General features: G+C 36.2%; 1 protein-coding gene across 1 annotated transcript in view; it reads left to right on the plus strand.

Moving 5' to 3' along the window:
* The window catches only part of adgra1b (adhesion G protein-coupled receptor A1b), a 243757-nt gene that overhangs the window by 3127 nt on the left and 214582 nt on the right, over positions 1 to 26048 (plus strand). The window contains exon 2 of the mRNA XM_087803267.1: positions 21383 to 21454. Within this exon, the coding sequence (XP_087659393.1) occupies positions 21383 to 21454 (72 nt within the window). The remainder of the gene's footprint in view (positions 1 to 21382; positions 21455 to 26048) is intronic.

The following is a 26048-nucleotide window of genomic DNA, read 5'->3' on the forward strand; positions in this document are numbered from 1 at the left end:
GTTCTCTTTAAAACATTTATTTTTAAGTTTCCTATTTCTCTTCACTTTAAAATGATTGTTTATAAATCTGCCTGCATAGTGTCCTTGAGTGTTTTGAAAGGCGCCTTATAAATATAATGAATTATTATTTATTCATTCATTTTTTTTGGCCGCTTAATCACTTATGGGGGTCGTGCGGTGCTGGAGACTATTATTGATGGTCTGATGAAGCTTCATGAAGCAGCGTCATTATTTTCAGAGTCCACTAGATGGCGGTCTCTGCACTGGTTTCCTATGTTTTTAACAACTGTTCTAATGAAACATCATTTTTAAACTGATGGCGCCACCTACTGACCTCTAAACAACATGACACTGTTTCATGAAGCTTCATCAACACATCACTAGAGATTATCCCAGTTTCTACGGCGAGAGGCCGTGGACACCCTGGACAGGACGCCGGTCTGTCACAGGGCACACTGGAACACACAACCATTCACACACACACTCATTCATATGGAAAATTTCCCCAAGTTTCCAATGAACCAGTGTGTTTTTGGACTATGATTATTTTTGAAAAACAACCCAAGATGCAATTTTTCTGTTTCCCAATTATTTATTGAAGTTGGTTATTATATTATTATTATTTATTTAATCTCTATTTAATTTTAATTTTTTGTATTGTATTTATTTTGAATTATGGTTTTATTTGAGCTCATTTTGTGCATTTATTTACAGTTTGAAATCCATATTTTAAACTTCCTAATGCTAGAGATAAAGAGCTGCTAAACTTTTTAGTTTCATGGTTCACTTTGATAATAGAGAGTTTCTCATGTTTAATTTTGCACTAATGATTTGTAATGAAGTTAACTGAATGCATATAAAAGAGAATAAGAGCTAGATATTTTGGCGTTTTTCTTTTTTAAAGTGAAAAAAACAAACAGATAAACAATAGTATTTATTATGAATAATAGTTTTATTTGAGCCCATTTTGTGCCTTTATTTACAGTTTGAAATCCATATTTTAAACTTTCTAATGCTAGAGATAAAGAGCCGCTAACCGTTTTAGTTTCATGGTTCACTTTGGTAATAGAGAGTTTCTCATGTTTCATTTCGCTCTAATGATTTGTAATTACTGGTAATTGAATGCATATAAAAGAGAATAAGAGCTAGATATTTTGGCGTTTTTCTCATTTAAAGTGGAAAAAAAACAACAGATAAATAATTGTATTTATTATGAATAATAGTTTTATTTGAGCCCAATTTGTTTATTTATTTACATTTTGAAATCCATATTTTAAACTTCCTAATGCTAGAGATAAAGAGCCGCTAAACGTTTTAGTTTCATGGTTCACTTTGATAATAAAGAGTTTCTCATGTTTAATTTTGCACTAATGATTTGTAATGACGGTTATTGAATGCATATAAAAGAGAATAAGAGCTAGATATTTCGGCATTTTTCTCATTTAAAGTGGAAAAAAAACAACAGATAAATAATTGTATTTATTATGAATCATAGTTTTAATTGAGCCCATTTTGTGCCTTTATTTACAGTTTGAAATCCATATTTTAAACTTCCTAATGCGAGAGATAAAGAGCCGCTAAACGTTTTAGTTTCATAGTTCACTTTGGTAATAAAGAGTTTCTCATGTTTAATTTTGCACTAATGATTTGTAATGACGGTAATTGAATGCATATAGAAAAAGCTAGATTTTTTGGGTGTTTTTCTGAATTAAGTGAAAAAAACAAACAGATAAATAATAGTATTTATTATAAATAATAGTTTTATTTGAGCCCATTTTGTGCCTTTATTTACAGTTTGAAATCCATATTTTAAACTTCCTAATGCTAGAGATAAAGAGCCGCTAACCGTTTTAGTTTCATGGTTCACTTTGATAATAGAGAGTTTCTCATGTTTCATTTCGCTCTAATGATTTGTAATTACTGGTAATTGAATGCATATAAAAGAGAATAAGAGCTAGATATTTTGGCGTTTTTCTCATTTAAAGTGGAAAAAAAACAAACAGATAAATAAATAAGAAAATGAAATGTATAACTCGTGATGTACGGTCCATGATTAACACCGGATCCACGTATATCTTCACGGCCGGAGCAGTGGCGTGAATCCTGCTCTCCGTCTGACAGCTCTGTTGACCTTGGAGCAGTTATCTCTTCACCACCGCTGAGAAGGAGAGGCTGCGACTCTCCGCCGAGAGAGTGGATGGTAGCTGACACCTGCTTCTAGTCTGGCAGATGAGAACGGAGACAGATTGTGGAGGAGACAAGGGCGGGGGACGCAGTGAAGTTGGAAGGACATGAAGAAGTCATTAGGAGGAAAAAGAAGAAAAAGGCTGAGAATCTGAGGATAATGGGCGTTGAGTTGAATGCCACTTGGTAACGCCGCCTCTGGAGAAGATGTGACAGGTGAGCGAAAAGGTTACATGAGAGGTTGTTCTTGACTGGATCAGATGTGGTCCATGTTGCGATGGCTTCTTATAACTACCTCTTGCAGAAGTGTCAAAAGAAATAAGGCATTTTTTTTCCTCTACTGTAGTTTTACTGGTAACCTGAGCCTTTTCTTTGTACTCTCAATGAAGATGTTGCACCACTTTAATCTGGGATGGATTAAGAGAGGAACGAAAAGTGTTTATTCTGACCTCCATCATTGAGCTTCAACTGTTGCAGTGCACTATGGAACTAATGAGTATGATTTGTGAGACATGATATCTCATTTTTTCCGGGTATATAGTGACATTCCTGATGAAAGCATTTGTGAAGAAACACAAATATTCTCTGGCGTTTGTGAAATGTCAAAAAAGTGCCATGATGCTCAAGTTTCCTTTAACTAGGGGCTCATTCTTATCGCTGATTTAAGAGTTGGATATCGGACTTGAACAAATATTTGCCGCAGTATTAGTCATTGTTATCGAGTCAAAAGTTGATATTCTTAAAGTGATAGTTCACCCGAAATTTAAACTTCACTCATTTTCTACTCACCCTCATGTCGACTAAGGGTTGGGATTATTCTCAGTTTAATCCATTCAAGTTATAGACAACAATGTACATTTTAATGATGCGTCTGGCGCCCGGTCAATGGAGTTCCTACAAAAAGACGCTCAAAAACATATATGTCTCCATAGTTCATCTTTTCTTGAAGCCTCGGTCAGAATAATTGTTCCGGAAAGCATTTTTACCTTATTTATATTCATACTTTTATAAACATTAATTCTATGCTATATTAAAAAAGTTCTTTATTTATTCTGTTTTTAATATATTGCACTATATTTTTACTTATTAATATTAATATTTATACTTTTATATATACATTCACTCTGCTGTGTTTTTAACGGTTGCCAAGCAACAAAGTTTTGTTGCCAGTTTCACTGCTGTGTTTTTCTGTGCAATGTCAATAAAAGAAAGTCAAAGTCAATGTTAAGTCATTAAATAAGTCTTTATTTTATGTTCATTTGTAACAGACGTTTAAAGAATAACATGCGATGTAAACTGGAAGTTCTCCGGGTAAATATCGCTCCCTAAGCAAATACGGTCTACTGTCTGGAAGCGCTCGCTTAATTTTTTCCGGTATAATTCTTAGTCTTAGTCGAGGTTTCAATACAACCTGGTCAGTACAGATGAGTAATATGGAGGTATTTGGCTGTTTTAAGTTCGTCCACTGGGCGCCAGTCGTTTAATAATAGATGTATATTATTGCTTATAACTCTAAAAAGAATTAATAATAATAATAATAAATCCTTAGTCGACATGAGTGAAAATGAGTGAATTTTTTGGAAAACTAAAAGAACCCTTTCATGGACACCATTAGCCATGATTAAAATGAATACGCAAATAGCAAGTAAGTGAAAAATGGGCCGACGTACCTTTGTTTTTCCATTGAATGAGCACCAACTATTGCACAATAATGTCTGACAATAAAACCTGTTCTGATGAATGATTCAAGTGAATCATATCAAAGCTCTTTTTAGATGTTCTCTCGGAGTAAATGTATCTTCATAAAAAAAAAAAAGGCTTGAACCTCGAATCAATCAGACGGGAAGAATTAAAGCGTCATTGAGTTTCATCTTACCACCACTATTGCCAAACATTTAGCAACAAAAGCCGTCTCGGGACCAAAGTGTTCGCCATCCAATACTTTCACCGACAGTACAATGAGCCATTGTCGACGGAATTACACATCAGCAGTTAAAAGAATGGAAGATTGTTTTTTTTATATAAATTATTATCTTCCTTCAACCTTGAGTTGGAGTTGATTGAACAATACTTCAACTACAGTGTTTCTTGCTGAGGTTTGTCTTCTTTTGGCAACTCGCTTTATATCACGCAGGTTTTTGTGATTCATCTTTCAAATCTTCGTCGCCAGACGAGCTCTACTCCAGGTGCTCCAGGCCTCTCTCCCTGGCGGAGAAGGAACACATGCCTCAACCCCTCGACCGTTCTCACACCATTCTTCCTTCATTTGTGGACATTTGGTCTCGTCTTCTGTCCAACACGAAGTGTTCGTTAACAATTTATAATAAATTGGACATCCCTGAGGTCAATGTATTCTGGCCTTCAGTTCCAGTGTTCACCTTCTATTTCACTGTCCTCTAGGGCTCTTTTCCACCTCAGCTGGCTTTGTGCCCTTGTGAGCTTTGAGCAGTCCGCCATGAATATTTCATCTGTAGGCACTCGAAAAAAAAGTGTCCTCTTGCTCATGACCTCTCCAAAAAATACAAAAAATCCTGCGAGGACACAGAAACCGCAGACAAGTACGGAATGATTCGGACAATCTGGTCCAACAACCCGGAGTGACCACAGATGAATCAGATAGAGCGTTAGTTATTGAACCATTGAAGTGTCAATTTGCTTTTATTCACATCACTGGTGATATGAGAGGTTAGTAGGAAAAGGTTAAATTATATTCCTCTTCGATATGAGTGTTTAAACTCCCTAGAGGGGATCCAATATCATTTCGGTAACAATGGGGAACACCTATTATCTATTAAAAAGCTACTTATTTTTATCTGTATTACCAGCAAATTACCCAGTTATTAACTCACACCGTGTTCATTGTGACTATATTTTCCCTGAATTTCTGGGACACCTGTGTTTTTCTCTGTGTTCTTTTTTGTATATATTTTTTTGAGTATTTATTTTTATTGTTTAAGTGCCTTGTGGATTACTTATTTACTTACTTTTATTCTACCCTTAATAACATGATTTTAAGGAGTTCATGCTGAACAAAACCTTTAATACAGATCATTAACAGGAAATAAGTAATTAAAGATTAACTTTGGTAAAAAATAGATTATTTCTCTTATTAGCTGTGAGTACCATGAGAGGAGAAATGTACTATAAATAATACTTTTAAGGTAAAAACAAAAGGAACAATAATAGTATTCATAGCTTCTTAATTACTCAAAAATAAGTAATTGGAATTGTGAATATGTTCCCTATACTAAAGTGGCAGCATATTCATATTTTAGTCACAATTTTATTAAACAATTACAATAACTTGTTGATGAGTAATTTTGTTATTTATGCTTTTTTTTTCCTTAAAAGAGAAAGTATTAATAAAAGCAATTATTTTTAAAATGGTACTAACAAATAATAATGGGTAAATAGAGAGAAAGCTAGTTTTATTTAATTAATTAATTTATTTAACTGTTAATAATCATTAATAAAGGTGTTGATATCATGTTATTAAGGGTAGAATATAGTCACAATGAACAAGGTGTGAGTTAATACTTCATGATGGTTAATAAGTTAATTAATAGTTAATATGTGTTCCACATTCTATACACAGAACATTGATGTATCTCCAGGAGGTGGTGCAGGTCCGTCGGCTTTTGATCGACAGAGCTCCGCCTCGAAGACACCGATAATCACTTTTGTTTCACGGGCTAATCCAGAATTCACAACCACTTTAGAGCTGAGCCTGTGAATTAAGATGTATTCCTGGAATAATCCTGTCAACGGTCCTAATGTGAAGTTACTGGGTAAATAATGCATCTGCCAAGAATGCTTCCAAAAAAAGCAAGCTCTGCCTCCTCCCTAGAACTCAGACTAAATAATGAAGACACTTAAAGGGAAATAAATTTTCGGGGAGGGAAGAGGTCAACACCGGAGCATGCTTTTCCTCAGTGGAATTATTGCACCACAAATTAGTTGATGTGTGTTTGCTTCAGGATTGTCATTGGGTTCACCCGTCTGAACCAACAGCTCGTATTTATCTACTTCTAATCGAGACTCACAACGAATTATTAAAAAAACACAAGACAATGAAGAGCGAGATGGAAGAAAAAAAAGGCATCACCGGAACTGAAACAGACAAACATAACTAAACACACGGATAGAAAATTGAAATGTAAACTACAAGTATACGATTTTAAAGTAAAAAAAAAAAGCCAGGATCTGAATCACACATGTAATAAATGTATACGCTCAAAAGCACCAGGGAGAAATAGACATCCAAGAACAAGCACCGGTTTATTTGACACAACAGACTGGAACTAGGAAGCTGTTGTTGATCAGTTCCAGTCAAGTCTGAATAAACTGTCAAGAAGAACTGGTACAGACAGATATTTGGACATCTTCAGTTCCAACCTCTCCACATGAGCCTCTCTAATACTCAGGATATTGTACGGAAATGTATATTTTAGGTATCATCCATTCTCTGAGTCCTAACAGGACTGTAAGAGTTATGTATGTGAAAGCAAATTCATGTGTACATTGGTTAAGTGACTTTTTGTAACTAAAATATTGTTTCATACTTGAAAATAATATTCACTTGCGCTTCCATTGCTGCAGACACAACCTTATTTAATGAGGATCATTCATGTTTTTACCTTGTTTTGTCCTCATGTTTTTGTGCCAATTATTATACATTTTTTTTACGACATTACTAGTTTGAAGCATTTTACTATTGAATAATATTGGTAATGTAGACATACCTTTCCTGCAACACAATGGCTATTACAAAAACCTTTTTTTTCGGGCCTTCGGATCACCTTGACCCTGAGATAACACAAGTGTTAAGAACCATTTTCAACTAATTATATATATATATGGCCAATCAAAAAGCGTTTTTTTTTGTTGTTATTTCAATCTTTGTGTTGGTCTCTTTGTGGACATTTATTGATCTGGTAAATACTAGAAGAATCAGAATCATAGGGAAATATTTATTTTATTATTTCATTTTATTATTTTATTTCATTCTGTTAGTGATGGTCTGATGAAGCTTCATGAAGCAGTGTCATTATTTCATTAGATGGCCGTCTCTTCACTATGTTCGTTTGTTTTAAACAACTGTTCTAATGAAACATTATTTTTAAACTGATGGCGCCACCTACTGACCTCTAAACAATAGGACACTGTTTCATGAAGCTTCATCAGCCCAAAACTACATTTTGATTGTTTAGCTATCTACAAAACAATTCTTACCCCTGTTGGTGGAAACCAAAGGTTGCAGGCAACACTTAGTTAAGATTAGTATAAAATATTATGGCCAATACTATACCTGCAACTAATCAAGTATTATAATTTTTCGTTTTATAACCATATTTTGAACGGCTAAAAGGATATTCTGAGCCGCTCTAGTAGAAGAACTCACATTTCTCAGATCCTTAAATATCTTCACTGGCTGCCAGTTTCTTTCTTTCGGGTATTGTTTTGATTGTTCAAGCGCTTTGTGGCCCTAGAATAGCGCTCTACAAATATTGCTTACTTACTTAATTACATTTCAATTTTAAAAAGGGCTTTGATGAGCAAATTTTGCTTGATTAGTTTTACTTTAAACAAGTATAAAAGTTCTGTATCATTGCAGACAATTTTCCTTTTCCTTCCAAAAGTTTCCCGCTCATCGAGCTACTATGAATTATCCCAACTCTTATGCTCATGAATTGTTGAAATTATTATATATATATATATAAAAAAAAAAAGCAGACAAGAAATCCTCAAACAATCAATCAGAAATGAAAAAAACTCATTCAAGTCAATTCCCTGTTGGCACGTTCATCCACTCGCACCACTTGAACAAACAAAGTGAGTTTCCTTCAGACTGTTGTGCGGGGAGTTGTCCCCGGCAGATGTGCTTCCCTGTCATCTGTTCTCTGAATACGAGCTCCTTTAATGTAACCCCTCAAGCTACGTCTGTTCCCCATCCAAGGTCAGCGTCAGTAGATATGAAAAATGTTATTTAGGTTAGCGACGCTCGTAACTTTATCTTTTAGAACAATAACAAGTGGCTGGAAACCTAATATTTGCGATGGTTCTCCACCGTGATTTTCTGCGTCCTATTTTTCGCTCCTGCGCAGCTATAATAATAAAGTTGTTTGTCTCTTCCACATAACGGCTACTTTCTCAAGAGGTGACATTATAGCTGGACCTCACAGAGGTTTCCCAGCTGTGCCGAGGAAGGGCCAACGAAAAAAAGCCAGAGCTCCTGTTTTACCAAAACGACCGAATGTTTTGACTTCTTCTCCTTTTTTTTCCGTTCAACCTGTTGCTGCCTTTTTCTACAATATTTATCCTGCGACATTCTCACGAGGCCCGTTGGCTGCACATGTCCCTAATATAAAATTCATAAATCAGAGTTGTTTATTTGACATTGTGGGATGAAGAGTTTGAGTAAAACCATACAGTAGCGAGGACATTTTTAGCTCCTAACCGTTTATTATGCTTCGGCTCTTCCATCAAGTTGATGGTGGAATAACAAGTGTGGAACGTGTGCGTGTCGTTTCCCACATCCATGGATACGGAGGTTAAGTCGACTTTATCATTAAAATCAATGGAGCAGACCCTCTGCTGAGTCTGACTCCATCTATGCATGAGGTCGGGATAATAATTAAACTGACCATTTGATTTGGTTTCCAATGACTACTAAAAAATTCTATTTAAATCTACATATGACTTCGGTATTTCTTCTTCTCTTTTTTTTAACCTTTTTATTTATCCGTTAAAAAGTTTTAATGGCTTTTAGATTATATATTTCAATTAAATGTATATACAGTTGTTTGACAATTGTTTTAATGGCATATTAATACTTTATTTGCGTTTTATAATAATAATAATAATAATCTCTATTTATATATGTCTTATATATTTTTTTAATATTTAAATAAAATAAAATAAATCATGGAATTTAATACAATACAATTAATATATATTATAATGTCCTTTTATTCATTCATTTTTCCCATTATATTTAAATTCCTTATTTGGTATGTCTTTTGCCTTGATGGCCCCGTGTAGCAGTCACATATATAAAACGTGGCCCCAGAGAAAAATGATGAACTTTTGTCGAGCTATCAATGTGATCAAAAGTGTAGAAGGTACGTCTGCATCTATATTATCTTAATGTGTGCATCACTCTGTTTAAATCATCCTCATATTAGAACATGTAAAACATGAAGTAATATAATCTGATTTGTACCGTATCTGCGAGGTGTCTTTGAACGCAACCTGGTAATATCCTACTTTACATTTTGTCTGTAAAACAAAACAATTTCAGAAAATCTAAAGTATCCTCGTGCAAATCATATTTATTTTTTTGTCTGGGATGCAAGTCTATTTTTTTGACTTAAAAAAGTTCAGGAACAACTGGAAAAACCAAACCTTTACGGATGATACATGTGTCTTTGTGCTCCTGTCGACATGAATAAGGGTCAAAAGTTTTCGAAACTTAAATAAAAAAAAAACATTTTCTATCCCAGACAAATTAAAAGCAAACTTTCTTTTTCATACATTAATCAACCAAAACCCACGAAGGATCTGTCTCGCCTTCAGTTAATACAAAACTCTGCAGCGAGAATTCTGACCCGCTCAAGTAGAAGAACTCACATTTCTCCGATCCTTAAAACTCTTCTCTGGCTGCCAGTTTCTTTCAGGATCAATTTTAAAATTCTGGTTCTAACTTTCTAACAGTGATCTGATCCAGCCTTACACCCCAGCTCGGGCTCTGAGGTCTGTGGATCAGAATCTACTGATGGTTCCTGAACACGCTTCAGGAACCAGAGGAGAGAAATATTTCCAGACTGTTGCTCCTAAGCTTTGGAACGATCTCTGTGTTTGATGATCTACTGACTCCTTCAAGAAACATCTTAGAACATTCTTATTTGTGCTTTTCCTTAATTTTATTGGGACTTCTGTGTTTGTCTTTTTAGTATGTATTTTAACTGTGTATTGTTTTTCGATTTATGTATTGAAAGCAGTTCTCTTTATATTTATATGGAAACTCTGCTACCACTTAAGAACCACAATTACTAGGATTTCTTTTTGTATACAAATTTATATTCACACTTTTAGATTTGAGTCTAATGCTGTGTCTCAAATCGCATACTACTCTTAGTATGCTAGAAGTTAGTATGCATCAGTTTAGTGTACGTACTAACTAGTACGCAAATTCTCGACAGATAGTCTCAAATCAAACACTGCTGCTACACACTAACCAGAAATCACATGACAGATTCTTCTTCTACTTCTATTTAACGATGTTTCAACCAGCTGTTTGAACGCTATCGACACCTGCTGGCAGCACGTTTTTCAAGTTTGGAAAAAGAAATGAAGAAAAAATATGAGAATCTAAATAATCGCGAGATATTTAAGCTGGTATCAGCAGCGAAGACGTGTTTATCCTCCTACTGCTGCGGAAAATGCACCTGTAAGTATATGCATATATATGCATTTATATATGACGTAACTTCCGTTTAAAACGTCACTAAGATGGAGCTGTTTAGTGTGGTTAGTGTCCATCGAACCATACTCAGTTTTGTGGGCGTGTTAGTACGCCAATTTAGTGTGCATGGCGCACTAAATTTCGCATACTAAGAATTGAGACGCACTAACGCACTAAAAATACTAACTTTTAGTACGCTAGTATGCGATTTGAGACACAGCATATGTGTCATAAATAAATACAATCAGAACAATGACTACAAAAGTTGGTTTAACGTTTATTGTTATGTTTTTAATTAATATCATTTCAATATTACTCATACTATTCATTTATTTATCAGTAGTTATTTACAAATGTATTGGTCAGGAAACCAAGGTTTCTTCTGTGCATGTGACGTTAAATTAATCTTTGCTTAAATAAATATTTGTATCAAACAATATGAATACATTTGGTCTATTTGTGTACATTTCAAATGTTTGTATGTATAATATGAAGGTGAACGTTGACTACATTAACACATTCATTCCATCCGCACACGTGTTTTTCTTTCCCCCCCCCCCCCCCCCCCTTCTGCGTCGAAAGCGTTTGATTGATGGCGCGAATATAAAATTCGACAGCGGCTGCACAACTTTGTCGTGTAGTGTTTACACAACGTTCAATTCTGTTTTCCCTGTGATTTCCTGGACATTACGCAGAGGCCTGAGATAGGCACGCAGAGGTCAGCAGGCAGACGGACGCACACACGGCCGCGCACATAAACACAGCATCAGCGGCGCAAAAAAAGAAGGACACGCTCGAGTTTGCACAAACAGAGGCCGCCTGTCACCGAATGGGATGTCCGTCCAGAGAGGGAGGCGCGGTCGTCCGGGGAACAGAGAATAGACATGGGGGCGAAACACTGACGACAGCGCATCGCATGATCTCACTGTTTCGCTGGACTTGAAGTTCAGGAGTTTTTTCGTTGTGTCTTCTTACTTTCTACTCGTCACACACACTGGCTCGGAAGGTTCCACTGCTGCGTTCATTCATCGATCCTTCGCCACGTCTCGAAGTTTGTCTAGAAGGAGCCGAAGAGGTCATTTTCCCCGAGAAACCTTACTTCGGTTAAAACTGTGAGAACACACGGGTGTTCCCATGGTTCACCATGGTCGCTCCAATGAATCCTGGGTGTTTCCCAGGGATTCCTGGTGTTAAAAAATTTATACTGAAGATATATTCTCATTTTTCAAAGTAAATCTTGAAAATTACAATTGCAATTTATTTTAACAAAATATAGCTATACTGGTACAAAAATATTTCCTTAAAGAGCAACTAACTTTCCTGACTCACTCACATGTTTCAAATGTTTCAAAAGTTGAAGTCTTTCTCTCCAAGATGCAGTAAGTCTCTCATCATGACCATGTTTTGAACTTTATAACTATAACTTTATTACTTAATAAAGTTCTCCTCCGCCTGAAATCACAGCAAACCAGAGGTTACGAGAGCAGAGTCCATAATGATGTAATAATGGCTGCAGTCCTCCAGCTAGCTGTAATCACACCCCGATATGTTCATACAACAAGTCCCTTTGAGGTGGAGACTTCTGGGATTGATGACGCGTGCTGACAAACACAACATTTGAACAATCACATCCATCAATCCGTTTTCCATCATCCATCCGTCCGTCCGTCCGTCCATCCATCCATCCATCCATCCATCCATCCATCCATCCATCCATCCATCCATTCATCCATCCATCCATCCATCCATCCATCCATCCATCCATCCATCCATCCATCCATCCATCCATCCATCCATCCATCCATCCATCCATCCATCCATCCATCCATCCTTCTATCTATCCATCAACCATCCATCCATCCATCCATCCATCCATCCATCCATCCATCCATCCATCCATCCATCCATCCATCCATCCATCCATCCATCCATCCATCCATCCATCCATCCATCCATCCATCCATCCATCCATCCATCCATCCATCTATCCATCATTCTATCTATCCATCAACCATTCATCCATCCATCATTCTATCTATCCATCAACCATCCATCCATCCAAAAATCAATCCATCCATCCATATACAGTATATTTACATACATACATCTATCGAGTCAATCAGTCTTTCTCTTCAAATCAATTTAAGTTATTTTATTTCAATATATAAAATAAGACAATAAAAATGATGATTTTATGTTATGTTCTTAAAAAAGGGAATTATTCAGTACATTAGGAAGGATGTTGATTTCTGCATCAACACCAATAGAAATCCATCTAAAGCTGTGAAGTCTTCATCATGACTGAATGAATGACTGCCTGTAAATCTTCTGCTACACTTGCTGATGGATCCACAGACCTGCTAGAATTGACTGCACGCTGCTTTGGATTGAAGTTTTGCCTTCCTTAAGTACGGAAGCGTGTTAGCGTGTTCGGAGCTCGGAGAGTTGCCGTGTCACTGGAGTCAAACATTAAATAAATGGTTTGAAAGTTTCTCTCTCAGGGATCGTGCTGCAGTTCGTATTTGTGTATCTGCAGAAAAAGCGGAAACGTCCACTGGGATGTCGTGATGAACGCCGTGCCTTCTGTTGTTGGACCAAACAAAGATTCTATTGAGGCAGTGCTCCAATTTCAGCAAATATATGGGACGTTTATTGTCTCTTGTGAATGTAAAGTTTGTTGTTTTACCATCTCACCGCATGAACTCAGCATTGGTGCATTAACTAGTAAATCTGATACATGGTTAAGATCCAGGATTGAATTAAATTAAACTCAAAATTTTGATACATTTTTAAAAATTCGTTTTGTTATGATTGATTGAAACATTAATACAAATTGACTCATATAAGATCCCATCAGATCCCTACTGGGGCAATGAAAATGGTAGTCTTAATATTTCAATATTTTTTGGACACATTTGTAAATAAGTAGTAAATCAAGCTTAAGTTAAACAACAACAAATAAACAAAGGCCATGAATCTTCATGAAGCAGTGTCATGTTGTCTAGAGGTCAGTAGGTGGCGCCATCAGTTTTTAAAATGATGTTTCATTAGAACAGTCAACACAAAGGAAAATAGTGCAGAGGTCGCCATCTAGTGGACTCTGAAAATAATGACACTGCTTCATGAAGCTTCACTAATTATCGGATCAACTATAAGTTGCCAGAATTTGAATGAAATTATTTTATTTTCAGTAATTGTTTGTAACTCAGACTTGCATGGTTTGTAAACGACATAACTTGTTTGTTAAGGAACAATGAATAATATTAAAAAAAGACACAAAAAGACAAAGAAAAACGTTAATTTTGGTAGAATCCATTTGACCTAAATATATTTTCTTTCCTCGACTAATTGCACAAAGACCTTTTTTTGCAACTAGTTTTTCCTATTGGATCATGTATAAATACATTTTAAAAATCATCTTTTACGTTCAATGTCATAACTATTTTTTTCTAAGGTCTCTGTATCTGTTTCATTAATATTCAACTTAATGTTGCGAAAACACTGAATGTCAAAGACACCAAAAAAAAAAAAAATGTTTTGACCAATTACGTTTCAAATTCATACTTAATTTGTGAACATAAGTAAACATATTTTCCAATAGCTTGATCTCTAATTTTTGCCAATTAAAATGTAAACATTTGTATTTAATTCAGTTAGGTTTGTACGTTTTCAAACATTTTTTCTGTCAGTATTATTTGGACGGGAAATTTGAGTTGGATTTGGATTTGAAACAAGAAAACTTGCTCTTGAAATAAAATATCTTATTTATTTAGTAAAGAGTTTTACTATATGACTCATGCTTGTTCACAAATAATCCAACCATTAGAGAAAGTAGTAATAATAACAACATTGAAATGTTATTTATTGTTATAGATTTATGTCGATATTCTCAATTTTTTTTAATCATATCAGTGGCATCAGAATTGTTCGTCTTGTCTTGTCGTTTATGTCTCACTTCCTGGTTTTATTGTGAAAGTCCTGATCCCTGTGTCTCAGTCTTGTCAACTTCCCTTTTGTGCTTCTGACCTGATTTGTGTCACCTGTGTCTGTGTCTCACCTGATGCCAGTTCTCTTGATTATGATGCTTTTAAAAACCTTACTTTTTCCCTTCAATCTCTGTTTGTGACGTCGAAGAACTGCTGGTACGTGCTTTGTTCGATTATATTGTCCTTTCAGTTCTCTTGTCTGATGTTTTTGTGCCTTTTTTCAGTGCGTTGTGCTTCTTTTTGTTCGCCTTTTTGATACGAAAGTAGTTAATTTGTTTATCCTGTTCCCTGCATCTGCATTTGGGTTTACAGGAGTCATTTTGTTTAAATAAATGAAAGATACAGATTATTTTCAAAATGGAAGCATTTTTTACACTTATTCGAATATCAATAAATCTGTATGTATATACATATTTAAATATATATTTAAAGAAATTGAATTTAAAAGGGTACACATTAAAATTGTTTAAAAAAAAAAAAGAAGAGAATTAAAGGAAATCAGAAAGTCTTTCTTTTTTTAATTAAAAAAAACCTTTCAATATAATATAATCAAATTAAATTATTAAAATTACTTTATGCTTACAGAAACTACCATTATTTAACATTTTTAATTTCAATTGAACTGTTCAGAATTATGATGGTTCATTAAAACGACCTTTTTGATACTAAAGTAGTTAATTTGTTTATCCTGTTCCCTGCATCTGCATTTGGGTTTACACTTTACAGTCTTTTTTTTTTAATAAATGAGAAATACAGATTATTTTATATCAAATTCAATTATTAAAATGACTAAGCTTAAAAAAAAAGACATTATTTAACATTTTCAATTGAGCTGTTCAGAATTATGATTCATATAAACAGTCTTTTTGATACTAAAGTAGTTAATTTGCTCATGTTCCCTACGTCTGCACTTGGGAGTCCTGGCCATATAGATTATTTTTATTTAAGGCAAGTCATTTCTTTTTAGGAATTAAATGAGAAATAAAAAAAATATATATATTTTGAAAATGGATGCATATTTTTTTAACTTGTATATTTAAATTTAAAATTTAGAAATCATTTCTCTTGCATTTAAAAGGGTACAAATTAAAAAATATTGACTTTAGAAAAATGTGTTTTTTAATTTTTGGATTTAAAACATGAAGTGCTTCTATGTGTAAAAAGAAATGATTAATTCATTTAAAAAAAATCGATTGATTTTATTTATTGATTAAATGAATTGATTAAAAAAAAAGACTCAACCATTCAAAATACAACTGAAGTCAATTATACATAAAAGAACAAACCTTTCAATATAAAAAATACTATCAAGTTCAATTACTTATAGAAATGACTTGATGCTTAAAAAAACGACACCATTTTAAGTAAAATTATTTAACATTTTTAATTTCAATTGAACTGTTCAGAATTATAATGGTACATAAAAACAAATATTGGCACCATAAAACAAAATCTTAGGTTGGACATATCAACCCATCAGTAACAAAATGGGATTGATGGAGGTTATCAGACCTTTTTATGGGAGTACATTTATTTAACTATGACTCCGCCATCGTCGGCCTCATTAAGGACGGGGATGATGGGTCGTACCGGGGACTTGTCCAGTACTTTGTTGACTGGTGCCTGGAAAACCACCTCCAGATCAACTCCAACAAAACTAAGGAGTTGATTGTGGATTTCCGGCGGTGTCCCTCCATCTCCCCCTCACCACTGAACATCCAGGGACAGGACATTGAGATTGTCACGTCTTACAAGTTCCTGGGTGTTCACCTCAACAACCGCCTGGACTGGGTGGATAACACTGCTGCTCTTTTTAAAAAAGGGCGGAGTAGACTCTACCTGCTCCGGAGGTTGAGGTCGTTTGGTGTCCGGGGGCCACTCCTGAAGTCATTCTATGACTCAGTAGTGGCCTCTGCCATCTTCAACGGTGTGGTCTGCTGGGGGAGCAGCATGACAGCAAAGGATAGGGCTAAACTGGACAGCCTTATCAAGAAGGCCGGTTACGTCCTAGGGCGCCCCCTGGATCCTGTGGAGGAAGTGACTGGCTGGGCTCCATGAGGAGGAACTTGTCTCACCCTCTCCAGCACACACTGAGGGCATTGAGGAGCTCCATCAGTGATAGGATGCTCCATCCCAGGTGTGTGAGGGAGAGGTACCGCAGGTCCTTCCTCCCTGCTGCCATCAGACTCCACAACAAGAACACAGCCAGATACTTATCTAACTGCACCTTTCTTGTTATTTTTGTAAATATGATTGTGTATATAATATAGTGCAGATTTATTTTCTATTCTATTTAGATTTTTTCTTTTATTTTTAATATTTTATTTCTGGGTGTTTTATTTTTTTTCTGGTATATTGCTCTTGCTGTTGTTAAAAGAATGTCCCCTCGCGGGACAATAAAGGGATTCTGATTCTGATTTAAGAACATGTTTGTGTTGACTCAAGGTCATGTCTACAGCAATGCCTTCTTATCCTCACAACATGTGGTCGGTTTTGTACTTTCCCATTGGAATGCTGTAGAAGGTAAAACCGTCCCGATTGTCCAGGAAAAAAAAAAAAAACACCTTTTTGTTTTCAGCAAAACCAACTTTCTCAAAAGGCGACGCGTCCTCCCGGAGATCGACAGCGAGCGCTCGGACTCTCATCGCAACTTCACCTCATGATCCGTCCATTCAGCACAACACACAGCGAGGATCACGGTCCTTTAATCCAGTTTGTGCCTCGGCCAAAAAAAAAAAAACGCAGCCACTCCGTCGTCACCGAGGAGAGACTGGCGACACATTCCAATTACACCGTCAACATTCTGGACCTGCTCACTCTCCCAGAACCTGCCTTGTTGATGGAAGATGGGAAGGTGATGGAGGGGAGCGACGGCGGAATGTGACTCGTGGGTGGGTGTGTGGCCACAGTCAGACGGGAGATTTGTGAAGGGATGGCTGGAGGTACACTGAGGGTGGGGACATGCATGAATCCTCCTCGATGATTTAGGAGGCGACCCCCGCTCGATCGATATTTTTCAGCAGATATGAAATTCAGAGAGGAGTATTTAAAATGATGTGAATCAGGGCTTGTATAATAAGCGTGACATAAATCACCTGCAGGTTGCCCTGGACTGGTGTCGCACCGCAGTGTTCACGGAACTGATCTGTTTTCATTACTTTCAACACAGAGAGGATTTTAACCCCAGTCACGCCGACGTCCTTCACGCCCTGAAGGATGTCCACTTCATTGCCCCTTTTTTTTATCCTGGAGACCATTGAATCAGAGTTGGATTGCTTTTATCTTCACCACCTTCCTTAAGAAAATGATCCAATAGTACTGAATATATATGAAATACTACAGTTTATCCTACTATGAGTCATTTGGCACACCATTTTAACACCAATTTGTTATCTACAAAGGGCACTTGAGACTTTTGTTTGGTTTCCCGGACGTCAGCATTTCTTGCATATGTTTATCTTTTGTAAATTTCTTCCAGTGACCTGTCAGGCCAGATGGTTGTTGTTTGAGCATTTATTCTAAATGACTCTTGCCTACTTTTTTTTGTAAGCATTTTGTTAAATAAAGAGGGATTTTATAGTGATGATCTGAATCTTCATGAAGCAGTGTCATTATTTCCACAGTCCACTAGATGGCGGTCTCTCCACTATTTTCCTTTTGTTTTAGACAAATGTTCTAATGAAACATCATTTTTAAACTGATGGCGCCACCTACTGACCTAAACATAACATGACACTGCTTCATCAGAACATCACTAGTAGATGCTTGGTGACTATTTCTGCCACTAACCTGTAGGGGCTGCAACTATCATCCTATTCTTTTTTTAAAAATGTATTTTTGTTCATTGCAATTGGTGTTTTATTGTGTAATCGTAAAAAGATTTAAAAACAGAATTTTTGACACTATAAGTCCCCTGAAAAATATATTTCTTTCAAGATTCGGCATTGATTAAACCAGAGCTTTAGTAGTTATGAAATTAACCAACAAGCCACTTTCTTTCTGGTTTAAGTCTCGTCGACAAGATATTCTGAAAGTTTATCAGTTATTTTGGCAGATGCTGTGAAGGTCATTACAACCTCGTGATGTGAGGAATTTAAAGGAAATACTTGTTTTCCCATAAAATTAAAATGACATGAAATCGTTGTAACGAACCCTAAAGTTCTTTGCCTCTAAAATCTGGACCAGATGAGTTAACAATATTGAAACTAGTGATGGTCTGATGGAACTTCATGAATCAGTGTCATGTTGTTTAGAGGTCAGTAGGTGGCGCCATCAGTTTAAAGATGCGATGTTTCATTAGAAACATTAGAAACCGCCATCTAGTGGAAAATAATGACGTTTCATGAAGCTTCATCACACTATCACTACTTATAACTATCTGGCAACTGTCCTTGTGTGGCTTCTTCAATATATTGACAAAGATTAATTATTAATAAGTATGTTCTGCATGCTATATTTTATATATTGATTTATTGATTTAATTCCATTTATTTTCTATATTTAATTGAATATGAAATCGGACTCCATTTTATTTTGTATATTTATGTATGTATTGGCCTTTTTTGATATTTGACAAATATTTATTTATTCATGTAGATTCAATTTAATTCTTTTAAATTCACAAAAAATACAATAACACTAATGTGTAAAATATGTGTGTTTGTGTTGACTAAATATCATTATTTTTAGGACTGAATGTTCTCCTGGAGGGATTTTTCTTTTCAATTTTTGGGAAATTTGATATATTAATGCTATAGTTTATACAATATACAATTGTTTATTACTTTTAATAATAATTTGCCTCGCGGTCAAAATGAATACAATGAGTTTCTCTTGTAACCATGGTGACGGGATTGTTAAAATGAACAACCTTAACTGATCATTTGTCCCAAAAATTAAGTTAATGCATGTAGCAAGTGTCCACTTCTGCTCAGACCATTTAAAATGCTAATGTATACACATTTGAATTCAGCCGCCGAGTACAATTGGACCAAAAATCTGTGCTTATGCAGGAGCCGCGGATTAACGGAGCGAGGGAATAAATAATAGAGGGAGCCTGCAAGTGAAGCAATATTAGAATAGGTGTGTGTGTGTGTCTATGTGTGTGTTTTCAGTCTCTCTGGTGCGCTTTATTTGATAGAAAGCTCAAGTCCCAAGGCTGGGTGTTGAATAATGTGACAAGTTTTTTGTGTGTATGTGCTCGTGGCTGCCAATAACCCACTCAGTGGGAAGTCCCGTCCAACTCCCCCCCCCCTTTTGGCAGGAGGATGCATCACACCAAGAAAAACAAACGTTTTAATCATAAATGCCTTTGTGTTTCGGCAATCTAACGCATTCTCGCCGACCGACTGCGAGCTCTCCATATTAATTTGTCTCCTAAAGATCCCTGTGGTGCGTCTCATTGATTTGTTTGCTGTTGTAATGTGAGCAATGGGTGATGGAATTGTGCTGACCCAGCGATTGTGTCAGCTTTTCTATTAGGCCGATATTTTGACATGGAGAGTGGAGGACAGGGCCGGGAGGGAGGGTGGGTCAGATCATTACCACATCTCCACCACAAACGCCCGTAAACTAGACAGAAACGTGGCCTGGATGAGTAATTTATCGCCAGGGATCTCGTCCAAGAATGTTTGTCTTCTGCAGGTTTGCCGTCTTGCAACTGTTGGAAACTAATGTATACGTGCTCAAAAATATTAGATGACTCAAAATATGAAGTTGAATTTTTCTCTATAATCCTTCAGATATCTTGTTGATTTCTATAATAGAGGAGGAACTTCTACGTTATATTCTGCAACTGTTGTGAAAGGACAAACAAAAACAAGCGGGTCATTCATTGAAAGATAAAAAAAATGAATAAAAATACAGAATAAGAGCAAAAGACAGAAAATGACAGTATAAAAATGTAATTGAAGATTTATTTTAAAATACAATAATCTGATAAGTATAATACATAATATATTTGAACTACCAATTTGGAGCAATCTTCCTCTCTTTGCGCCTGATGGAGTCTACTGACTCCTTTAAGAAACATCTTAAGACGTTTTATTTGTTCAGGCTTTTCCTTGATTTTCTGGAATTCCTGTGTTTTTCTCAGTATTATCTTGACCTTTAAAGTATATACTTTATATTGTTTAAGTGCTTTGTGACCCTGGTCTGGAAAAGCACTATACAAATAAAAATTACTTATTTACTTATATAAAATAGTATTTGAAGCTTGAAAAAGGGAAGTTTTAGACAATTTTTATTAATTATAATTGAAATGACTTGATTTAAATTAAAGTAAAAGTGCTTAATATGGATCGATGAAGCTTCATGAAACAGTGTCATGTTGTTCAGAGGTCACTAGGTGGCGCCATCAGTTTAACAATGTTTCATTAGAACAGTTGTACAAAACAAAGGAAAATGGTACAGAGACCGCCATCTAGTGTACCCTGAAAATAATAAAACTGCTTCATGAAGCTTCATCAGACCTTCACTTCTAAAAAGCACTAGAGCAGTGCATACCTCTGCCAAGAAACTACTATCACGTTACTTCCATGCCTCATTGCAAATGTCTTGACAGGGAATTGGACCTGGGTTGCACGTTTAATAGTTTTATTTCATTACTACTGAACATCATTTATCTTTTTTAAATTGTTTCTTTTTGGCATCTAGAAAAAGTTGCTCAGAAAATGTCCTTGACGATGGAATGAGTGTGGAATAGTTGTGAAATAGGAAGAACCCTCATTTCTTTTTCTTTTCCAAACAGAAACCTGAGCAACAACAAGATCTCCCTGTTGAGGAACGGCTCCTTCTACGGCTTAGCAGCTCTGGAGAAATTGTGAGTACCTAAATCAGTCTCTTTATGGGCCGGTTCTCCTAAGAGTCCTCAAAAACCTGTCGCCAAACCTGTTCTGTAGCGCTTGGAAACAGCTGGTGCTGGTGGCAAAACGGTTCTTCTCCGAGGCTCCTGTCCTGCCTTTCAGTCCCTTTAGCGTAGACAGTCTTGCAAAGCTGGGAAGGCTTGATGAAGTGTTGTGACACGGGTGATCCATGTCAATGAATTTCACATCACATGTTTAGTCCCAGTGGGTCGTGTGCACAGATGAATGAGCTCAATGATGACCCTCCCAACCCTCCCACACCCTCAAATCCACTATCGATTGTTCTAAACTGTCGCTCACTGATGGAACACTGCTGTTTGTTTCTATTTTTTATACATTAATTTAACTACGACTAATACAGGTTTTAAAATGATATTTGGAAACGATGTCAAACATTTCAAATCATTAAATTATTACTGCCAGTTGTTTTAGAACAGATGCTCAAAACAAAAGAAACGTTGGAATAACTTTAATTTTGTCGGAATATGAAGATATTTGTCGTGGTCTGGGAGACAGATGTTTTAAATTACTGAACTATAAAGTGTGCCAGAGTATGAGCCTATATTTTTAATCAAATAAAGATAATTTGACCATTATAAGAAAATAAATACACATGTTACATTTTACGAGCATTGCTTGAAACACAGCAGTAAAAAGGTTGGTTAAAAAAAATAAAACTATACAAATAACTACCAGAACCATCACTGTTTAAATTGTGGTCCGATAATATTTAGTCTAAAAAGCTTTTTTGGCATTTTTGTGTACAGTTGGTTCCATACACTTTTTGCAAGACTGCCTCCTGGTGGCTTTTAACCTGTAAAAAATGATAGATTAGACAACATTATTATTGTAAAAGTAAAAAGAAAAAAATGATTGTTTACAGTGTGGAAGTTATGGTTGTTGTCTTTTGATGGTAGCGTAGCTATACTCAGTCTTCCTTGTAAAATATCATCAGAAAATGTAAGAGAAAGTGTCTTTTCTCGAATTTAAATAGGGACTTGTTAATAGTGTAATGGTAAATGACTCTTACTTTAAAAGCGCTTTACACCAAGTTATGCATTCACCCATTCACAAACTGATGGGAGTAGGCTGCGATGCAGTGCGCCAGCTCAACCATCAGGAGCAATCAGTGTAAAGTGTCTTGCTCAGGGACACAACGCCAAAATCTCGTCCAGAACTCGGATTGAACCTGCATTTAATGGTCTGGATGTTTCTCTTCGCTGAGAGGGTTGTCTCCCTGTAAGAATGGTTTGGACCAAATATGGTGAAGCAATGGATGAACCTGAATTGTTGTTATTCATGGTTTGAATCTTCATGATGTCTTTAACGAGTTGGATCTGATGCAGCAGTGTTTGTTGATATACGGTGAAGATTTTTTTTTTTTTATCACCGTGTGGAAGAGAAATGGAGCATGTTCAATTTTTAGAAAGACGGCCTTTTTCACTTTAAAATACATTTATATTCAACACTTGTTTAAAAGGTGGGGGAGAGCTTTATGAAGCAATAACTTAAAACATTGTCCTGTTGAGAGACGTACTGCATCTTGGAGGGAAAGACTTCAACATTTGAAACATGTGAGTGAGTCTGGAGATTTGGATTTTCACATTGGTTGCCATTTAATGAGCACACCTCAATATAAAGTAATTTAAAAGGGGGAAAACGTATAAATAAATGGGATAAAAGTCTTTGTCTATAAAGCAATGTATTTAAACTGGACGATTGATTATAAAGTTTTACTGAATAGATGTTTTGGGTTTTTTTCTCAAACGGTGCTTGTATCACAGCAGTAAAACGAGAACATAGTGGGGAAAAAAAAAAAGCTTACTAGAAGAGAACACAGTGAAGTTTGGTCCTTCTGCTTGTGTCTTATTTTTGGAAAAAGTAAGTAATATTTATTTATATAGCGCTTTTCCAGACCAGGGTCACAAAGCGCTTTAACAATCAAAACAATACTCAAAAAAGTATATACTTTAAAGATCAAGATAATACTGAGAATAACACAGGAGTTCCAGAAAATCAAGGAAAAGCCTGAACAAATAGTTCTTTAAACTGCTTGAAACGCGTACGAATCTATAGATTGGTTTCATTATTGTATAAGGGTTCAGAGTGTGGTGGCTTTCCTGAAAATGTCAACTTGATGGTAATTAATAATCTTGAAAGAAATGTGCATCCACTAATGCACTTGAACAGGAGGCCACTCACACATCTGCTTTAAATCTTGTTACGGTCACTCTGTTGGCAAGCCGCGCCTTCCTAGTTGACAGTAAAATTTCCCACCGCATCCATTTGGGTGGATGTCTCTGCCCGACCTACAGGATGATGTCGTCCGTCTCCCCAGGCCTTATTAGAGCCATTAAACCTTTCCCCCATCATCTGTGCTGCTCCGCTGGAGTGATGTGGAGATGATTACATTGCTTTTAAGGACACTCCGCCAAAGGTTTGTCCTGGCCGACCTCATGGATATTCGGCGTCTGTGACCCGATACTTTCCTTCTCGCCTCCCTGTCTGGGTTCAAGACCCACCTCCTGTCTCCCCTCAAGCAGCGTTTGGCAGACGCCCGTCAGTCGCTGGCAGTTGACATCCCGTCAGGTAGCTCCGGTGATCTCAGAGCGACGGCCAGCTGTTCTAATCTCCGGCCCGACGGACTTCCTGCTTAGCTGGCTGACTCACTTGATTTGATGGTGGTGGAGAATTGGCCGATGATGGACGAGTGTAACAGCGCGTGTTATACACTTAGCAGCTGCAGAGTTTTTTTTTTTGTCTTGGCCTCAATTCTGGGTGCGACTGATGAATCACTAAAACATAAAACATAGATCTTTGAGTTACAATGCTTAGACTTTGAAATTAATACATTTTCTAATACGGTGGTCACCACTTGGGAGGTAAAATAACCCAAATAAGTTAAAACTCAACTCTTTCTTGAAGAATTAACAGGTGTCATTATCGTGGCTCGGGGGTTAAACCGACCAAATATCTAATTGAATACGGTCCATAATAGTTTGAAGCCCCGACATTATTCTATCAGACAACACAAGAAACATCTTAAGATATTTTTATTTGTTCAGGCTTTCCTTGATTTTCTGGAACTCCTGTTGTGTTATCAGTTTTATCTTGACCTTTAAAGTATATACTTTATTAAATATAGTTTTGATTGTTTAAGCGCTTTGTGACCCTGGTCTGGAAAAGCGCTATACAAATAACAATTACTTACTTACTTACAACAAAGTTTTTAAAGTTTGGAGACATTTTTCTTTGTCCTTCTTTCTACTGGATTGTTCATAAATAAATTCAGATCAGCGCAGCCCAAGGCGAGGATAAACTTAAAAAATACAGAAATGGTCAGACAACCCCAAAGCAACTTGTTTACTTTACATCTTATTGCTTTTTTTTTAAATTATTTTACCCACCACAACCAAATACTATTCATAATACCAACCCTAACACCCTAACTAGTGATGTCCTGATGAAGCTTCATGAAACAGTGTCATGTTGTTAAGAGGTCAGTAGGTGGCGCCATCGGTTAGTTGTTCAAAACAAAGAAAACTAGTGTAGAGACGCCATCTAGTGGACTCTGAAGATAATGACACTGCTTCATGAAGCTTCATCAGACCATCACTACCCCTAACCTTTATATATATTTGATACCAAGGGATTGAATTTGTACAATATTTATGTCAATATTTCATCATTTTCTTTTCACCTAAATGTCAAAGGTTTTACAGTCAAAGTTTCAATAATAATCGACTTCATCCAAGCAAGACAAAACAGTTCCGCTGGGAAAACACTTTTTTTTTTTTATCATGTCTTCATTTTACCCCACTTTAATGTCCAATCCAATGTTGGCCTGAATTCCCCCATATGGTCCCAAGCTATTAGCATCAGACAAACTGGGTCCCACAAGAGCAAAGTCCGGGGAACAAAGCCTGTCAGTGTTCTCTAGTGAGGACGGTCAAACTGTTTTATCATAAGTTCCCAGCGCAGATCACTGAGCCTCTGTGACGTGTGTGTGAAGCTGAAACACTTTTTTTTTTTCAAATCTTTATGAAACCAAATGCGGTGCAAGCCACTGGAAAACGGGTCCTTCATATATGATATCCCTATTGTGTTGTTATTATGCCAACAATGTTCTGGTGTCAGCCTCATTATTCTGACAAGTGGAACTCGGGGAATCACCCTATTTAAAATTCACTACTCAAGGTAGTAGAGTTCTACAACCTGGCGCTAAGGAATAGAGAAGGCACATCTTAAAATCGTCTCTACTGAGTATATTATAGTATATAAGTATATAAGGATATTAACTTTAATTTAAAACAGTTTTTTCTTTCTTTTTTTTAAGCTCAGATGAAATGGTACATAAAAACTGGTCTGAGCTCTGGTCATCAAGAAAGCTGACCATCAAAACACAGATGTACTTTGAGTACTGCAGTTTCTGATAGTGATTACAGAAAAGCTGAGCTTGAAGACGCAGTTTGATATATATTATGTAGGCGACATGCAGAGATACGGCAACACGCATGTGCCAAATTTCATTTATCAACCCAGTTTGTGATG

This window comes from Callionymus lyra, chromosome 11 (genome assembly GCF_982586985.1).
Source record: "Callionymus lyra chromosome 11, fCalLyr1.hap1.1, whole genome shotgun sequence".
Lineage (NCBI taxonomy): Eukaryota > Metazoa > Chordata > Actinopteri > Syngnathiformes > Callionymidae > Callionymus > Callionymus lyra.